The sequence below is a fragment of the Leptinotarsa decemlineata genome, unplaced genomic scaffold (genome assembly GCF_025532065.1).
Source record: "Leptinotarsa decemlineata unplaced genomic scaffold, Ldec_3_MD MMD2_tig00026294_RagTag_RagTag, whole genome shotgun sequence".
In the NCBI taxonomy this organism is placed as follows: domain Eukaryota; kingdom Metazoa; phylum Arthropoda; class Insecta; order Coleoptera; family Chrysomelidae; genus Leptinotarsa; species Leptinotarsa decemlineata.
In genome coordinates, this window is record NW_027412674.1 from 691,097 (window position 1) to 708,840 (window position 17,744).

The following is a 17,744-nucleotide window of genomic DNA, read 5'->3' on the forward strand; positions in this document are numbered from 1 at the left end:
TTTGATCTTTCATTTTTTACAATTTTTATTTTGATATTGTCGAATCCTAGAGATTTTATGTTGTCACTTCAATTGTGGATTTTAGAAACATAGTGTGTAGAAGGCTTGCAGATACTTTTATTGAATGAAGTATTTATCAAATGCTCCAAGCAAATAATTTTCAATTATTTCGCCATTAGGTAACATAAATTTTCTCTATAAGCGTAAGTTATACCGTTGCTTGTTGGATAAGAAAGCAATTGTCTCATAACTCACTATCTTTGAGCAAATGAGCACAGATGTGCAAATTCACAACTTTAGAGTTGTTTCAATTATCTTAAGTCGCAAGTTAGTCTTGAAAATTTACCTGTTTCATAATGTTTTCAAATGTAGTCGCTGAACTGACACTTCATTTTGAAACGTATAGTTTGTAACGAGAATAAAAACATGAACAAGGAAAGAAAAAATGAGTGTTATCCATCAGAAATTTGTAGTGTGGCGAAAAAATGAAAGAAGTTTCAAACTCAAATAGTTTTATCTCAAACAAATGTAAAAAGAAATTGATGGTTCTCCATGCCAATTGGAAGATTACCTAATTCTTACTCGAAAAATTTAAATAAATAATTAGTTCGGTAATTTATTGATTTTCTAGCCTTTTTTAAGTGAAAACTCTCTTAATATTATGAAGATTGTGTTTTTTTATGACCAAGTTTTTTTCAGGGAAACGATTTAGTTCAAAGTAGGTACCATCTATCTAAAAATTTTATATCAGGAGATTTGAGTTGTGATATCTGTTTAAATTTTGGTTAAAATTATTCTCATTGACTTTTTACATTTTTATAGTTAAAGCTCTATAGTTGGATTGATTATATGTTCGTTATTTCAGTTTGTAGATTCTTTTAAAATATATTATCTATTATTTTTTTATTATCTAGTGTAATGTCATGAATATGAATTTTAAATATGATTAAATAAAATCAGTCAATTCTTCTGCTGTCTGAAGGCCATGGATTTTCAAAAAAAGACAAAACCAGACTTCATGACGATTACACAAAATGATTCAAGTTTTTTCAACATCGTTCTATTGCTTTTTTATGTGGATATATAAGATATGCAACAAAACTCTTGAAACGCTCCGAGAACGGTATCTGTACGATTTGAATAAATGTATTGTATCAATTCCATAAGGACGCCGTTCTCTGAATGTAAGGTTCTCAGAAAGTGTAGTTCTAGGTGTACCAGTATTAACCTTCTACATCTTGCATTCAAATGCTTGACATTATTGCTTGCGCTGGGTCTCACAGGCCTTTCCCTGAATGGGGTATTGTGTATGTTTATTGGGAAAATCTCAGGGGACACATTCATATTGAATCTTTTTTTATGTAGATTTTGCCAGAAAACAATAGTTTAGTTGTTAATTCTGAAAACTGAAGCTTTTACTAGAAATTTTTACTAAAAATCATTTCAGACAAACATCAATTCTTGATATAATTTCATAGAAATCAAATGACATCTGGGATTCAGCATTTGTCCATGTGTCGAACATAGGGATTTTGCACATTATCGGAAATGATATTTAGAATTAGGTACTGTCCATCTTGTAAAAAAACATTGTGTTCCAATCGGGTCGTGATTATTATCTGCAACTATTTATATCCATTTGCTACCACCTGCCTTCTTTTTTGAACTCCTTTTGTCAAATGTGTTAGTTGTGCTTGACTATCTTTCGGTAATCATAGATGCAAGTCATTTTAATAGCTTTCTGTCCCCGAGTTTTTTTTGCTACATCATATTTAGTACAAAGTATGTCGACATTAATTTTTCCTAAACTGTTTCACCATCCTTCCCAATGAAAGCGATGGAATTCGAATCTGGTGTGACTGGTCAACATCTTCATCGACATTTTCAAAATCTGAGTAGTCGTCAGAAGTGTCATCATGCAACTTCAACTTCATCAAAACGGCTCTGAAGACGTTCTTGTTCCTTATATTTATTGAAATATATTTTCCGCTTTCTGAAATGAATATGGAAATCTAATCAGCAAAAATAAATTACAAGTCCAAAAACAAAACACAAGTACTCGCTTCGAAAGGCGTGTGATGTAGGAAAAGTGTCTCTAAAGGATGCATTTTACTTCAGAGGTACCAAATTCTGCTTATCATGAAAAATATATTAACAAATTTTTTGATGAATCGATTTATTTTTTGGTTGAAGTATGAGTATTCACCTGGTAGGAGGTTATTTTTGTGAATATTACTGCGAATGTGACAAAGCAAACCAAAGAAATTAAGACAGAAAGTATCTCTTGACTGAGCTTATATCAGCTTTAATGTGGCATCTGGCAAAAGCCATGTTCAGATTTTGAAGTTATCACAATGTTTATCTTCTGGAATTGAAAATGGAGACTGTAGTTCCCATTCTGACCTGTTTTTAAGAGTTTTGTTCCAAAGACATCGAAATAGGAATAGCCACACTACATTGCCTAGCAGAATGAATTAGTGTTGACGTTAGTTCCCCACACAAGCGTTAACGGGTTGAGCGGTTCAAATGTATATATCTACTTTTTTATATAGACAGAACACAAGCACTACAGGCAACTCCTTAAGTCGCTCTTAGAGCGGTGCCTGTGCGAAAGCGATTCACATTGGATTTGAATCGCTGGAGATTATATCTATTTGGAGAAACGTTCTCAGAAAGTTTATTCCACATAAACGCAGTTCTCCATATGAAATAGTTATTAAACAGTTTACATCGAGGTGTACTGAGTAAACCCCAAAACGGTGAGATTTTTGTGGAATGAATAGTATTATTATATATTTTCAACCGCCGGTTGGGTCCTCTGTCGAAGTTTCGATACTATAATATGATGTGCAGTTCGGTATCAATAACCAATGATCACTTCCAAACCGTAAGGGCCTGAGAATCATACGCCCCGAATAGACGCAATGAGCAAAACATGGCCTTCTGCATTTGTCCTGCCAAAATTTCTGATTTAGTGCAACAGTCTGGAATGAACTTGAAAATCAAGAGTAGGGAGGACATCATCCCACTAAGGGTTCTCCAATGTTCAGAACAACCTTTTTAACAGAATAGTCTCCATGGAGTGTGAGGAGTTCGTGGAGAAAATCTCGATATTTTATCCGTTTATCTCTCTTTTTCGGACGATAGGTGGTAGGTACTCGTCTCTTTCAGAGCTGTATACTACATGACAAATATCGCCTTACTTCAATGGTCGAGGATAACTACGTTAGGCTTATTAGCTTATATCAATTTGCGAGTGAAGAATGACTAGTTCCAACATATTCAGAAGTTCTTGTTTTCCAAAGCAGATTCAATCTTCCGCTGAACATAAGGCAACGTCTGTGTCTCGTATCACAAAGTACAGGTCGTAAAACCTCTTCCTGAAGCTCCTATACAATTGAGGGCTCACCGGCATCAATAACCAGTGACCACTTCCTTCTGTATGAGGTTTCGAGAATCGTGTACCCTGTGAAAATATAATGAGCCAAGAACGATAACCTTTTGCATTCGTCCGACAAACCTTTCTGCTATATTTTAAAAAGAAAATCTCAATATTTAATTCGTTTTTCCTCCACTTTTCGGATGATTTTGTCGCAAACGAATCTAAACACTCCAAGGTAAATTTCGTCTTAACTTGATGGTTGAAGAAGACTACTTATTAGGCTTATTATACTTCGTATCAGCCTGTAAATGGGTAACGAATAGTTTCAATAAATTTGATACTTCTAATTTCTCATAAGATATTTAATATCCGGCATGATGCAGCATCGCTGTCTCGTCAATACCGCAGGAGAAGATGGTAATAAATTACCATATTGTATATTATGTCGATAGATATAGGCTAAAATCGCATATGCTGGACATGCCGACAGTGAATGTGCATGAGAGTCTAAAGGGAATCTGGGATGGCCCTCACCCAGGTGTTATAAAGGTGTAGGGGCCCATCTCGTAACTAAGTTTTCCGAATTCAGACTATTTGACCTAGAAAAACCAAAAGGTCCAGTGCTATGCTGATAAGTTAATCTTGTATAGCCGTAGAAGTTAATTAATCTTTGAAGCTTCTCTGCCTTGGTCGCAGAAAAGGAGACCTGAACTGCTGAAGACTGCATTGACTTTAAAGGCTCCATTCAGTAATATTCCGTTATATACTCTCAAAAGTCCACGATCTCTCTGTTGCCAGGAAAGTATAACCGCAGAATTATTGATTTAAAATGTTAACGAAGGAGTAGTGTAAGGTCGTAAGTGGCAACTTTGTTATTCTCTGGTAGAGTTTTGCTAATACATACTTGTTGCGGAGAGAGTTTTTCACTGAGATTATATCTTGCCAGTGGCGTTGTATAACTTCGTTGTATAACTTCGAGGTCTCTTCGGCATCCAGATGTTGCACGATGCTTTCCTCTACGTGCTGAATGCAGTCTCCATATCAATCGACGGAATCTTTGGAATAGAGTAATTGGAGGGGGATCGTCAAACCCAAGATCATTTTTGGAAGTATACCTGTAATATTGTCAACACTGTGAAACAAAACACCACTCTTATTGTTTGAAAAAAAACTGTTCATGGCATCTTAATCAATTAGTAAAGAAAATCCACAACAATCCAAAAATAGCAGTAGTAGTCTACATTCAGCCGATCCATGACGCCCCTGTCGTTTTCAGTGCCAATCCGGTCCTGTTGATTTGCACAGTCAATATTTGAATTTGGCGCCCAAAATCAACCGGCAGTTAACCGTTCCTATTTCCGATGACTCGCGAAAAAACTAAAAAACGATTCTTTTAGTTTGCTTTTGCTAGAATTAGGTCCTTTATTGGCGCGTGTTTTGGTAATTTTTTCAAAGTATCAAAAACAGTTATTATGGCAGAATCAATAGATGATTTATTTGAATGTTTCGAAGAACAAGATAACACAGAAAACTTCAGAACACCACAGGGGCCTCCTGTAAATGGTAAAAAAGTGGACAGGTTCGTGACAGAACATTTCTAACCTCAAAATACATCTTATAAATTTGTTTTTCACAAGCAGGGTTCTTGAGGAACATCCTAAAAGAAAGATCGAAGAAGATGGGGAAAATCGGCCTAAAAAAAGTAAATCTGATGACGTTGATGTGGACGATATCAAGTAAGTAGTAACTGTATTTTTTTCCTGAGATTATACATTTTTTTCAGCTTTGAGGAACTTAAGAACCGCATAGTAGTTCATACCATTGATACATTAGATGCCTGTACACATGAAGTTGCTTGTCCTCCAGGTCAAGCCTATGTACCTTTAAAACCTTCCAAAAATGAACCAGCCAAAAAATACTCATTTACATTGGATCCTTTTCAGAAGGAGTCTATACTTTGTGTTGATAATAATCAATCAGTTTTAGTTTCTGCCCATACGTCTGCTGGGAAGACAGTTATTGCCGAGTAAGTTTGAGTATTTTGTGATTTATTTATTGGTGACAGCCTTTTGAAATTTTTGTTTTTGGTTTTAAGTATTTACATAATTAAATTTTTCAGAAGTATTCTTCATAGATTTTTTTGAGTACAATATATGTGGCATGTAATCAGGCGATGAGATTTATTTCAGTAGGCCAAATTTGACTTTAATCTATTCATCTAGATTACAGGACTGTTAATGCCCACTTCTACATTTTAATGTGAACTCATGAATTTGAAATATCCAAGTCTTTATCAACTTTGATTACTGTAATATCCTTATTTAAGTTATTCATATTCAAACAACATTTACCATGATAGTAACTGCAAATTGCTGAATCAGTCAATAAGCCACCCTGTTTTCCAGAAGTATAGATGAAAATTTACTCATCACTCGTCAACAAGTTTTTTACTGTAATATTTGGAATTGAACTTATTGGAGAAACTATATATAAACAAACTCCCCTTTGGAGATGTTGAAAGTAGCTATAGTATTGCATATAGAATATATCTGCAGAATTGGGAGCCAAACTTTCAATAAATATGGGAAAAAGTATGAAAACTTTTTTGTCAATTCCGGCGGAATAAAAAGAGTTATCTTGCATTTTAAAGATTGGATTAGTTTCGGAAATATGTCAAATATTATATTAAATATCTGAATTGTGAACAAAAATTTATTTATTGAAAACATTGACATCTACTTGAAATTTTCAAGATAAACTTTATACTTTATATCTATAGCTGGAATAACTTGATTTGTATTTCGTTCTCAGGATCTTTATATTTGTTTTATTTGCATTTAGTTTCAATTTGTTTTATCTCAGAAATAACTCAAATTAATTCAGAATTTTATTAAATCCAATTAATATTTCGTCAACATGCCGTACTAGTATGTCATCAACAAATAGATTGAGAAAATCATAATCGCCCACAAAATTCATATCATTTGAATAAATAATAAATAGAAGAGGTCCCACAATGCTGCCTTGCAGTAAAATATTTTCCACATTTCTTTTACAATATCCCCATTTTTCTCAATAATATTTTTGAAGTAATTTTTTTCAATTTTTATTAAATTAACTGAACTATTTCTTGTCAATTCCTAATGATATAAATCATTTTTATCAGGTGATGAACTTTTTAAAAATTGTTTATAAGCTAATTTATGAATATACTGACCTGTTCCTTGATGGAAATTAATAAAAATATCTATGATAATAATTATACAATTTTCACAGTAATGTTTTTTAAGATGCGTTTCGCTACTTGGTAGCTTCATCAGTCAGAGTGGTACATCAAACTATTCTACAATGTTTTTATGTAATAATAGGTACATAATTACAAAACCTAATCAAATAAATTAATAATTCTGGCAAAACTGGTGGATTTTCAAAAAACAATTACAATATTATAATTTATGATTAATTCATAGATTTACTTGAGGAATTTATGTAACTGAAATATTCTGATGAAAGTGAATAGTTACAGTAAACTTACAGTACACGTCACAGCTGATGGTGAGGGATCGCGCAGGTATAGACTCCCCCAACTAAATTACTATTGGATTACGATAAACCCCTTACTGGCCAGTGTCGTACCTATAATTAGTTTTAATTAGGGTAGCAAATGGAACATGACTTCTTTGTAATTTCTTTTCATATTTTATTCAGTATTGTAGGTATTAGTACAGTTCATTAAAATATTATATAATGATACACTTATTCAAAAATAAACTTTAATCAGTCACTATCTGAATACAAATTTTCTTCACCTCCCCTGCTGCTTGTGCTGCTATCGTCATTTAAATTTATAATCACTGGATTTACCTCTGTTTCAACGTCTGAATGATTCATTTTTCCAATATTTCCGCTCTATATCTATTGTATGTCGGGAACTCTTTTGCCATTCCTCGGAAGTGATTTAATCAAACTCATGTTCTGCCAGTTTCCTCACATCTTCCAAATTGAAAGTTACATTCTTTTGGGACACGTTGTTTTTGACAGTAGCCCAAATGAGTTCAATGGGATTCAAATCTGGATGGTAGGTTGGAAGTCGCAAAACGTTATGTCCGTGTTCAAGCAAAGCCTCATTGAATTTGTATCTAATATTATGTTTTTTATTTACCTTGATCAACTCATATAATTCGGGTTTGAGCATGTTAGGGGTGAAGATAATGCTTTTTTCGTGCATCCACTTCACTATGTCAGCCTTCCTAGAATTTGTGTTGCGGCTGGATTAATTTGAATATTATGGTATGGAGCATTATCGGTCACGACTACCAAATTCACAGGTTAATTTGGGATTGACTTTTTTTTGTAACCATTCACCATTATTTTCAGAATTCATTTCTGAATGATAATCCCCTGATGTTGTGCCTGATTTAAGTATAAGCCCACAATTAGGTATAAAGCCCATGGACAATAATGGGTCTTGGTCCTTTCGCAATATTTTTAAATAATACTTTGGTTGATTCATCGTCCAGTTCTTGAAAGATGTATGTCCATTATGAAGGTATGTTTCACCAAGAAACAATTGGTCGCTGTTGGCTACGAAAATAATTGATTTTTTGTTAATACTTGATCCTCATTGTTCTAATGTCCATTTTCTCTATTAAAGTTTTTCTATTATTTTCAGTCCTTCTTCATTTGAAACCTATTTTGCGGATGTTTTGGAAGCAATAATTCCCAAAACGTCATTAATTTTATGTTGGAACTTTTTAACCGTCAAATGTTGGAATATTCATACTTGGGAATATCAGTTACTGGTGTTCTTCTAGGCATCTTCTTTTTTTGGGTGGAAAATTTTACTCCTCCTTTAATTGTAGAAATTTATTTCTCCCCTTCTTTAATAACTCTCTCAATTGTTCTTTTTCAAATACCTAATATAAAATAAAGATTTGTGTTGAAATAGTGTTATTTTTCAAATTTATTTAATGTTACCTGTAGTGAGAGATGTTTTATTGTTCACATTTGATAACATATCCGACTCACACACATTTTGAAAATGACTGGTTTTTTTTTAGGCGATGACATTTTTTTAGAAACAACACAAATTATTCAGACAATGCCAAACGCCAACAGCATTGAAGGACAAGTAATGATACGACTCCCTACAGAGCATTTGTATGTCTTGCTAGAGCTGTAGTGGAGGTTACATTGAAAATGAGTTTGTACGCGTGGAAACGGACTCGACATCAAGTTTGGCGAGCCCGCATCTTTTGCCAGCCCCCTTGTTTATATTGTACTAGTTGTTGCCCGCGACTTCGCGTGCGTAGAATTTGGTAGTTGTAGTACTAATCAGTACTATGTTGCTGTATGACTGCTGTTCCAATGTTTCGACAGAATCACAATCAACGAACTTAGGCGTGCGCAGCGTTATAGAACAGTGCTTTCAAAAAATTGTTCTACAGCGCCATCTAGTGGCGAGTTACAGAAAAATTGATCTGCGGTGGCCATGTTTTGTGACCTAACCAAAGCCTTCGATTGTGTAGACCACATGCTGCTTCTTCGCAAGCTGGTAGTTTACGGATTTAGAGGATCGGCATTACTTTGGTTTGAGGCGTACCTTTCTCATCGGCGGCAGAATGTTCTATTAGATGGAATTTCATCAGAGGAACGCTTCATTGACAGTGGGGTTCCACAAGGTTCCGTTTTGGGAGCAGTTTTGTTTCTCATTTATGTCAATGACTTGGTCCATGTTAACATAAGTGGTAAATTCAAATGTTTCGCTGACGACACCACTATCCTCTGGCATAGCAATACAGCCTCCAATTTACTTGATCAAATCATCGTCGACATAAGAACGGTTAAAGAGTGGTGTGATTCCAATCTCTTATCATTGAACATCGATAAAACAAAGGTGATCACGTTTAGATGTTACATAGGGGAAGTACACTTGGAAAATGTAAAAATTGAAAATTTGGAGAAAAACAAATTTTTAGGGCTCTTCATTGTTGAAAATCTAAAATTTGATTTCCATGTCGACTACTTATGTAAAAGACTAGCAGCAGGATGTCATGCAGTGAGAGTTGTTGCAAGAGAGTTGGACACTACTATCACAAGATCAGTTTATTTTGCACAAATTGAATCCTATTTACGTTATGGAATTTGTTTCTGGGGAAATTGTGCAAAATTTCGTTTCAATATGGTATTCTCTCTACAAAAAAGAGCCATCAGATATTTATGCAAGGCTAGCTACAGGGATTCATGCCGCCCATTATTTGTGAAGCAAAAAATTCTGACCTTAGTATGTCTTTTTATTTTGCAAACAGTGTGTCTTATCCACAAAAAATATAAAAATCAATTTAGGAACACCGCAACTTATAGTACACGTCAGTTTACTCCGTTTCCCTTCCCACACCTTCTCTAGCCCTTACACAAAATTCTATTATTTTCAATAGCAAGAAGTTATTTAACCACCTTCCCATTAATTTAAGGCGAATATATAATGGAAAGAAATTCAGAAAGACAGTGAAAGAATACCTTGTTGGGAGGCCCTATTATAGTGTGGACGAATTCTATCAAGGCTCTATCGAATAATTGACATGTAGCTTTGTGTAAACAAGTTATTGAAACCAACACAAAATGGCTGTCAATGTTCATTATGTAGAATTATATATTTACGTTTACTTAATATTCATAAATTCATGTACTTATATTTGTAGCTGTTCAGCTGGACTTAATATTGTTCTGTCCATATACTCTGCTCCGGTGTTTAAGCATTATTTTATAGTTTATATTTGTTAATTGTCCCTTATACAAGTTTTACTTTACTAGACTTTGCCAATAAGATGTTTATATCTTGGGTAATAAAGCATATTTTGATTTGATTTGATTTGATTTAGCCTTAAAACCTTCTCTATGAAAAATTACTTATACATGTCAAGTTTCATCACAATCGGTTGAGCGATGTAGAAGTTAATCAATTACCAACCAACCAACCAACAAACAAACATCCATTTTTATATATTACATTCATTATTTTTTGAAAATATTCCAATATATAAATTGGGAGGTTTTTCCATAATGTTTTTTATTTTAGATATGCAATAGCAGTGAGTCTGAAGAATAAACAAAGAGTAATATATACAACACCGATAAAAGCTTTGTCAAATCAAAAATATCGAGAATTTCTTGAGGAGTTCATAGACGTGGGATTAGTTACAGGTGATGTTACAATAAATCCAACTGCATCATGTTTAATCATGACAACAGAGGTAAATTATTTTTAATTGTATCGAATTCAAATGCCTTTAAATAGTTTTAATAATTACAGAAACATTTTAAAACAACTTATTTTTTGACATTCACTTTTACAATTTAGATCATCAATTAGACGGTCACCTTTCAAATTTTTTTCAAAAAATAAAGACACATTTCCAGTGTTACTATCTTCATTTGGGTTTGAAGGCCATCATAGTTTGGAACTGCATCCTAACGTTTCGCCAGCATGGGTGGCTGGCTTCTTCAGAGGTTTATTCGTCTTGATGATTCACCGATGACTCATCGGTGAATGAGATGAATAAAACTCTGAAGATGTCATCCACTTGTGCTGGCGAAACGTTAGGATGCAGTTCCAAACTACGACTGCCTTCAAAACCGAATAAAGATAGTAACACTGAAAACCTCGGCCGCGAAAACCTTAACCAATTTATTAGAGACATATTCTGTTGAAGAAATTTTTTAAGGTTCGATACACTTTGCATACAGTCCAGTTTTCAATTTTGAAATTAATAGCTAAAAACGTGATTTTGGAAGGCTTGGATAATAGAATGATAATTTTACGAAAATTGTGATGCCATATTTAAGTATTGCCATCTAATGGTTTTCTTTAAAACCATAAAAGGTACAGGTGCAGACAGAATCAAATTTTCAAGGCAATTTTCATTAAAATCACAATTAAAATGAAAAAGTTTTTCAAAAAAAAATTACTCTTATTAAAAAAACTCAAAAAAAATTACCATATATTAATAAATTAATCTTATAAAAAGAAAACGGGTCTATTACGTCAAGTTTCTTCATGATTTTTGTTATTTGAGCATAATGGGGAATGTTCCTCCTGACGAAAATCAAGTAGTTTCATAAAAGATCTAAAACAACGCATTTTAAACTTACATTTCAACTTTTTTCTTTAAAAAAATTATTTAAATACTTAAAAAAGAGGAATGAAATAATGCATTCAACATTTAAAGGGAATCGTTTCTATTTCACCATTTGGCAACATCGGTTATAGCTAATTAAGGACAATGAATCTGTTACCTGTATGAGACAAAAATGACATATTTCAAAGGCGTGCTGTTCTGTTTACTTACATACCGAATTCCGAGACATTCTGTGACATGACATTTTGTGCACCTAACCTACCTTCCTCTATATAAATAAATAACAAAACAACTGTTGTTTATGTGGCTTGTGGAGGTGGTATTGAACTATAATTTATATTTTGCCTTAATTGTTGATTTATAAAGATAATTTTCCTTTTTTAAAGTGAAATATCTAGGTATGTATAAATTATTTCAACTTGATATAGGCGCTGAAGCCAATATATGAATTAGAAACAATTCCTTTAAAAATTCAAACCCAACATTTAAAACATCAATTTAAATACTTTTTGAACTGAATTTGAAAAACTTATGAATTGAACTCAACTTTATTTTGTTCAAACTTGCATTTGCTGTAATAACCCAAATTGAGGAACATTCCCCATTACAGACGGTGTATTGTTTATTAAAAATTGTCACTCAAAACTTCAGTAAGATTTTTCTAACTAGTTTATAGCACACAATTATTTCACAGATAAAATTTATGTATACAATTATAAGTTTCTTGAAAATAATCTTATTAAGTATCCAAATTTCAGACCTACCGACATTATACAAAAATCTACAATGATAAATTTGAGTTGTGTCAAGTCACTAGCACATATATTTTAAAAGCTCCCCTTCGGGAGAGTAATTACTACGCTTAATGATTGAATAGAACTGGCCGATACTTGATGAAAATCCATATTAAAACTAATTAATACAGTTTATGGTATGATTTTTCACTATAAAATCATACAATAAGCTGTAATAATTAGTTTTACTACTCTTAAGTTGAACACTGTACCTTTTTTAAGATTTTTAATGGAGTTTTATCCCAACACCAAAATGTTGTATTTAACACCTCGACATGTGTTTCAATCACCAAGTGATCATCTTCAACAGGAAGATTAAACTGTTGAAGATGATCACTTGGTGATTGAAACACGTGTCTAGGTGTTGAAAATAACGGTTATATTTATTTCTACACCAAAGGTTCCAAACAGTTAATTATAAGTACCTTTTTTATACTTGTCGTTCTTGCTCTTTAGGTGCACGAAGAACTCTAGAGAAAAAAACCTACGGCCATCACCTTGACGAGTTTTCTCTAATCAGCATGGAAAAACAAATAATTGTTATTGGCGTAATCAGATTCTCCAATTTTCATTATGTCACAATTTTGTTTATATTTTATTGTTCACTTATCTTCCATAAATTCTAAATTTTGTTGTAATGAAAATGACAACACAATACTTCCCATGTTTGTACTCATATATTTTTTCCAATTCATTTTTCAGATTTTACGTAATATGCTTTACAGAGGTTCAGAAATAATGCGTGAGGTAGGATGGGTAATATTTGATGAGATTCATTATATGCGAGATAAAGAGAGAGGCGTTGTCTGGGAAGAGACATTGATTCTTTTGCCACATAATGTTCATTTCGTATTTTTATCAGCCACCATCCCAAACGCCAGGCAATTTGCGGAGTGGGTTGCACATTTGCATCAACAACCTTGTCACGTTGTTTATACTGATTATAGGCCTACGCCCTTGCAGCATTTCATTTATCCAGCTGGGGGAACTGGAATTCATATGGTTGTTGATGAATCGGTATGTATGTTTTTTAAAAGAAGTTTGAGATTGAGAATGTTACGCTAATAATACTTTTGAATTTATCTCCATAATTTTTAGTAATGAATATATTATAAAGATAATAAAAAATTTGTATATTTTTCAATGAGTGACAAATCTGGCAATGATTCTTGAGAATGAAGTGAGTAATAGTAATTTCTCTTTTTTTATGACTTCTGTTTTTATGAGGCTACTTTAAACTGTAATATCCCACTGAATACTCATTCAATTCAATCAAAATAAGCACCATTTCAATCAGTGTACTTTTGCCAACGTAACACAAGTTGAGTAATTGGGTCTGCATAAAAATTGCATGTTTGGGATTCGATGACGTCGACGAAGGCAGTTTTTGGCTGTTCCTGATTGAAGAAGTTTCCACCGGTGAGAAAATCATTGAAGTGCTGACCATCATACAGTATTGTTTTTTGGTGAAGTGTCTGGGTGGCTCATCCGGTGTCCCACCACTGTCTCGAACGTCTCCTGTTGTCATAGAGTATCCACTTTTTATCACATGTGATGATTCGATCCAAAAATGGATCGTTTTGGTCGCGAAAAAGCGAATGAAAACAGCCCTCAAAATGTGACAATTTCTATGGAGCTTTTTGACCTTTCCAGTACATTTTAAACAATCAAAACCGCATGGAAGCTGCCGCCCAATTTTTCCGCTATCCCACGCACAGTTTGTGATGTCTCAATTATAAGAAATGCTTGGGGTTTTGGACTTGCTGCATATAGGAAGAATACCAGTACTTTCAGATATATAATAATAATAATAATGATGATCGGAATCGGAAAATGAGGGGTTCATCTTGGCCTGTCAGAATGCTGTTTTTAATACCTAGTTTACCATATTCGCCTGATAGGTATAGAGGTTCCCGACACAGGGTGTAGGGCCTGAGAACCTAACATACATGCTGTCAGCATGTCTAGCATATGCGGTCTCAGCCTATATTCATCGACATAATACGGTCCTAAGAGTGCTTCATTAGCACCTACGGCACTTTTACGGTATTGACGAGACACTGGTGATGCCCTGTGCTCCGGGGGATATTGAATCAGTAGTGAGGAACGAGAAGTGCCCCATTAAAAATCTTAGCCAGACATATGCAGAAATCTGTCATTCTTGGCTTACTGTGCTTGCTTAGGGCACATGATTCTCTGAACCTATAATTACTTACCTCACAGTGTGGGGAGAAGTCATTGGTTGATATGCTGTCGTTTTCTTCCTAATGTATCCGGGCTTCGGGGGATAGGGCTCAACCAGCGCAACCTTGGGGAAACAATAATAAATATGCTTCGTTGTCCAAAGTTACTCTTATTGACAAAGCAAGTTTTTAGAATAGAGACAGTTAAATGTATGACAATACGAAATACAAAAAAGGATACACTACATAATCACACTTTTGTCTATTTTCCACGATATTTCTTTATTGTTGACTAGTTTCAGCTATTACACCATTTTCCAAATTAACTGATTACATTTAAATCTGAGTAATTTCTACCTAAGTTGCCTATCCTATCATAAATAATTTGGTACCTTCATTTTGTATACCTGTAATATCCACGAACATAACAAAACAAAGCTTTTGATATAATGTAGGTTTTGGGAACTGAATTATAGATTCAGGAGAGGACTATTATTTAGATCAAGTTGTTCGTTGAGGACAATAGAATTGGGATTTTTCTTTGACTTGTTTATTTCCATAGATTCCAACAGATTCATCACTTTCCCTTTTTCGCATGTGTGAAGGATCTTTAAATTATCTTTATCTATTTTATGTTTTAAATTTTGAAGATGTTCGTACATTAATGATTTTTTTATCCGAAATGACACGTTCAAGGTACCTTGTATCAAAATTTCTATCAGTTTGGCCTGTATATATGGCGGGGCATTCACCACATTCTAGTCGATATATACCCCGCCAATGCCGTGAATGCCCCGCCATATATGTTGCTGAAAGCAACAGGTACTACCCTTAATTAAAGTTGATTTGGAAACGTAAATTTATTTTATTTATTTATTTCAACGGACAAGCCAATTTTTACAAATATCTTTTTATAAATTGTACATGTGCTTACAAACTAAAGATTCATCAGATGTTTTTAATCGATTTTTTGAAGGATAATAATGATGAATTAAACAATTCCAGGTTAAGATGGTAATGATTTGCTGATTTCAATATCCTACATATTGTTTCATTCTGACCATAATTGGTTCTACAAAAAGGAATTTTAAAAATATCACTATTTCTTGTTCTTCTATCATTCACAGAGAGAGTATCATATTTAAGGAGTGTTTTTGTAAATCATCAACTATTCAAAAAGGAAATGTATGAAAGTTCATTATTATCCCAAATTAAGATACACTGAGTTAGATCAGATTTTCAAAAATAAAATGAACATGCTGTTTTTACATTTCAACCAGTGTTAGGTCTGAAGACAAACTGAAAGTTTTGCATTTATGATACAAACTTGAAGACTGCATGTTGTTCACAGTAAATGAGCAATTGACACTCATTTAAAAAAAACACCCAGTGCATATTCATTCAAAAAGAAAAAACTTCTAGTGTTAATCACCTTGAAGCGCTATGTGACACTAGACTTTTGGATGCTTCTGAAAGTTGAAAAGTATGACATGATAATTATGAACAGTGACAAAGGTATTTAAAACAGTATATTTCTCACTCTTTCATGAACTACTTCCTAAAAATTCAGCGAAAATATAGGAACTTAGGAAACCATTGATGTATGATTGAAAGTTGACCGTTGACTGGGGTTGACTGTGTTAGATATAAGTGGGCTAAGTTAGAATAGTTTATCTGCTGATGACGCTTACTTGATTGGTGAAACGTGTGATGAGATGAGTGTCTTATTTTTGTGAGTGGAAATTGTGTTTGCTATTCATTTTTTGTAAGAACCGAGAATGTTTAGAAGAAAGAATGAATAAATGAATTCACATGAAAGATTAGGAGATTTGGAAACCTCTCAATATTTTTATTAATCCCGGTATTATACAGTTTTTTCTGTATTTTAGGGCACCTTCAAAGATGACAGTTTCAATGCAGCTATGGCTGTATTACAAAATTCTGGTGATGCAGCAAAAGGGGACCAGAAAGGCAGACGAGGTGGTTTTTCCAACAAAGATCCCACACAGACGGACATTTTCAAAGTGGTTAAGATGATCATGGAGCGAAATTTCGCTCCTGTAATTGTTTTCAGTTTTAGTAAGAAGGACTGCGAGTTATATGCTATGCAGATGTCAAAATTGGACTTCAATACAAGTGAGAAACTTTTTTTTTCTTCAAACATTGAGAATCAGAATCATGTTGTGTGACTGACATTCTTATGCTAAAGTTGGCATTTATCTCCTATCAAATTCGAAAGATCATCATCATGATGACACCATTACTTTTAGTGTTGCTGGCAGTGAAAGCTGTCACTACCGTTGGCAGATTGATTCATCTCGAAAACACTCTCCAGTGTGTTTGAAGAAAAATATTTTATTTTATTACGAGTTTTGGGTAGCTCGCAGGGTGGACCGTACGGGTCTAGGCTCTGATTATCAATATGGCCAACCTAGTCCATGGGCAGATTACACGAAAAAATTCAAATATTCAACAAAAAAATAAAACGCACAAAATAAATAATAGTCAAGTGACACAGCTATAATTATTTTGTCTATTATCATATGAGTAAGCATACACATCTCTCCTTATGAAATTGCTACCTTGCTTAACAAGGGTCTCCACGGGGATCTGTTGTTAGGCCAAATCATGACATCAGCCTCCAAATAAAAAATCTCGTTTTTTTTTCTGCAGCTCTCACTGCAAGAAGACAACAATTAAAAACCATAGCCCATTTGGCGATCATTGTTCAACCATGACTTTGCGACAGACCACCTTTCAGGTCCTTATTTATCTTATATTAGCAATGTTTGAGTTCCTGACCATTTTGAAGATGTCTTCTTCGTGAGGGCAGAATTGCCTGTCATCCTTTCTCATACTCAAGATTGTTCCTTAAGGAAAATCAAATCAAATTTATTCATCACCGAAGTCCATACAAATGTATAAAAGACATATAAATTCATTAGACTAGTCATAACAGAATCTACAAGCTACAGCAGTACAAATTTAAAATAAGTATATATTAAAAGCCTATAAACAATAAAAGTTACAAAAATACAAACATAAAATAAGTATATATTGAAAAGAAGTATCGTCTGTTCATAAATAAAGTAACAATTGTTCAATCACAGAAAATTAAAATAACAGTACGTTAATGATAGTGCACATACACTCACATAAAAAATTCATCTAAAGCAGGGGTGGCCAACTGGTCGATCGCGATCGACCGGTCGATCGCGACCATTAGTCCAGTCGATCGTGGCAAGGC

General features: G+C 33.7%; 1 protein-coding gene across 1 annotated transcript in view; it reads left to right on the forward strand.

The window, feature by feature from the left end:
- Positions 1–4,707: 4,707 nt before the first annotated feature.
- The window catches only part of Mtr4 (exosome RNA helicase Mtr4), a 52,750-nt gene continuing 39,713 nt past the window's right edge, over positions 4,708–17,744 (forward strand). The window contains exons 1-6 of the mRNA XM_074180124.1: positions 4,708–4,961; positions 5,023–5,118; positions 5,166–5,408; positions 10,461–10,635; positions 13,017–13,331; positions 16,387–16,633. Coding sequence (XP_074036225.1) covers positions 4,855–4,961; positions 5,023–5,118; positions 5,166–5,408; positions 10,461–10,635; positions 13,017–13,331; positions 16,387–16,633 — 1,183 coding nt within the window. The 5' untranslated portion in view covers positions 4,708–4,854. The remainder of the gene's footprint in view (positions 4,962–5,022; positions 5,119–5,165; positions 5,409–10,460; positions 10,636–13,016; positions 13,332–16,386; positions 16,634–17,744) is intronic.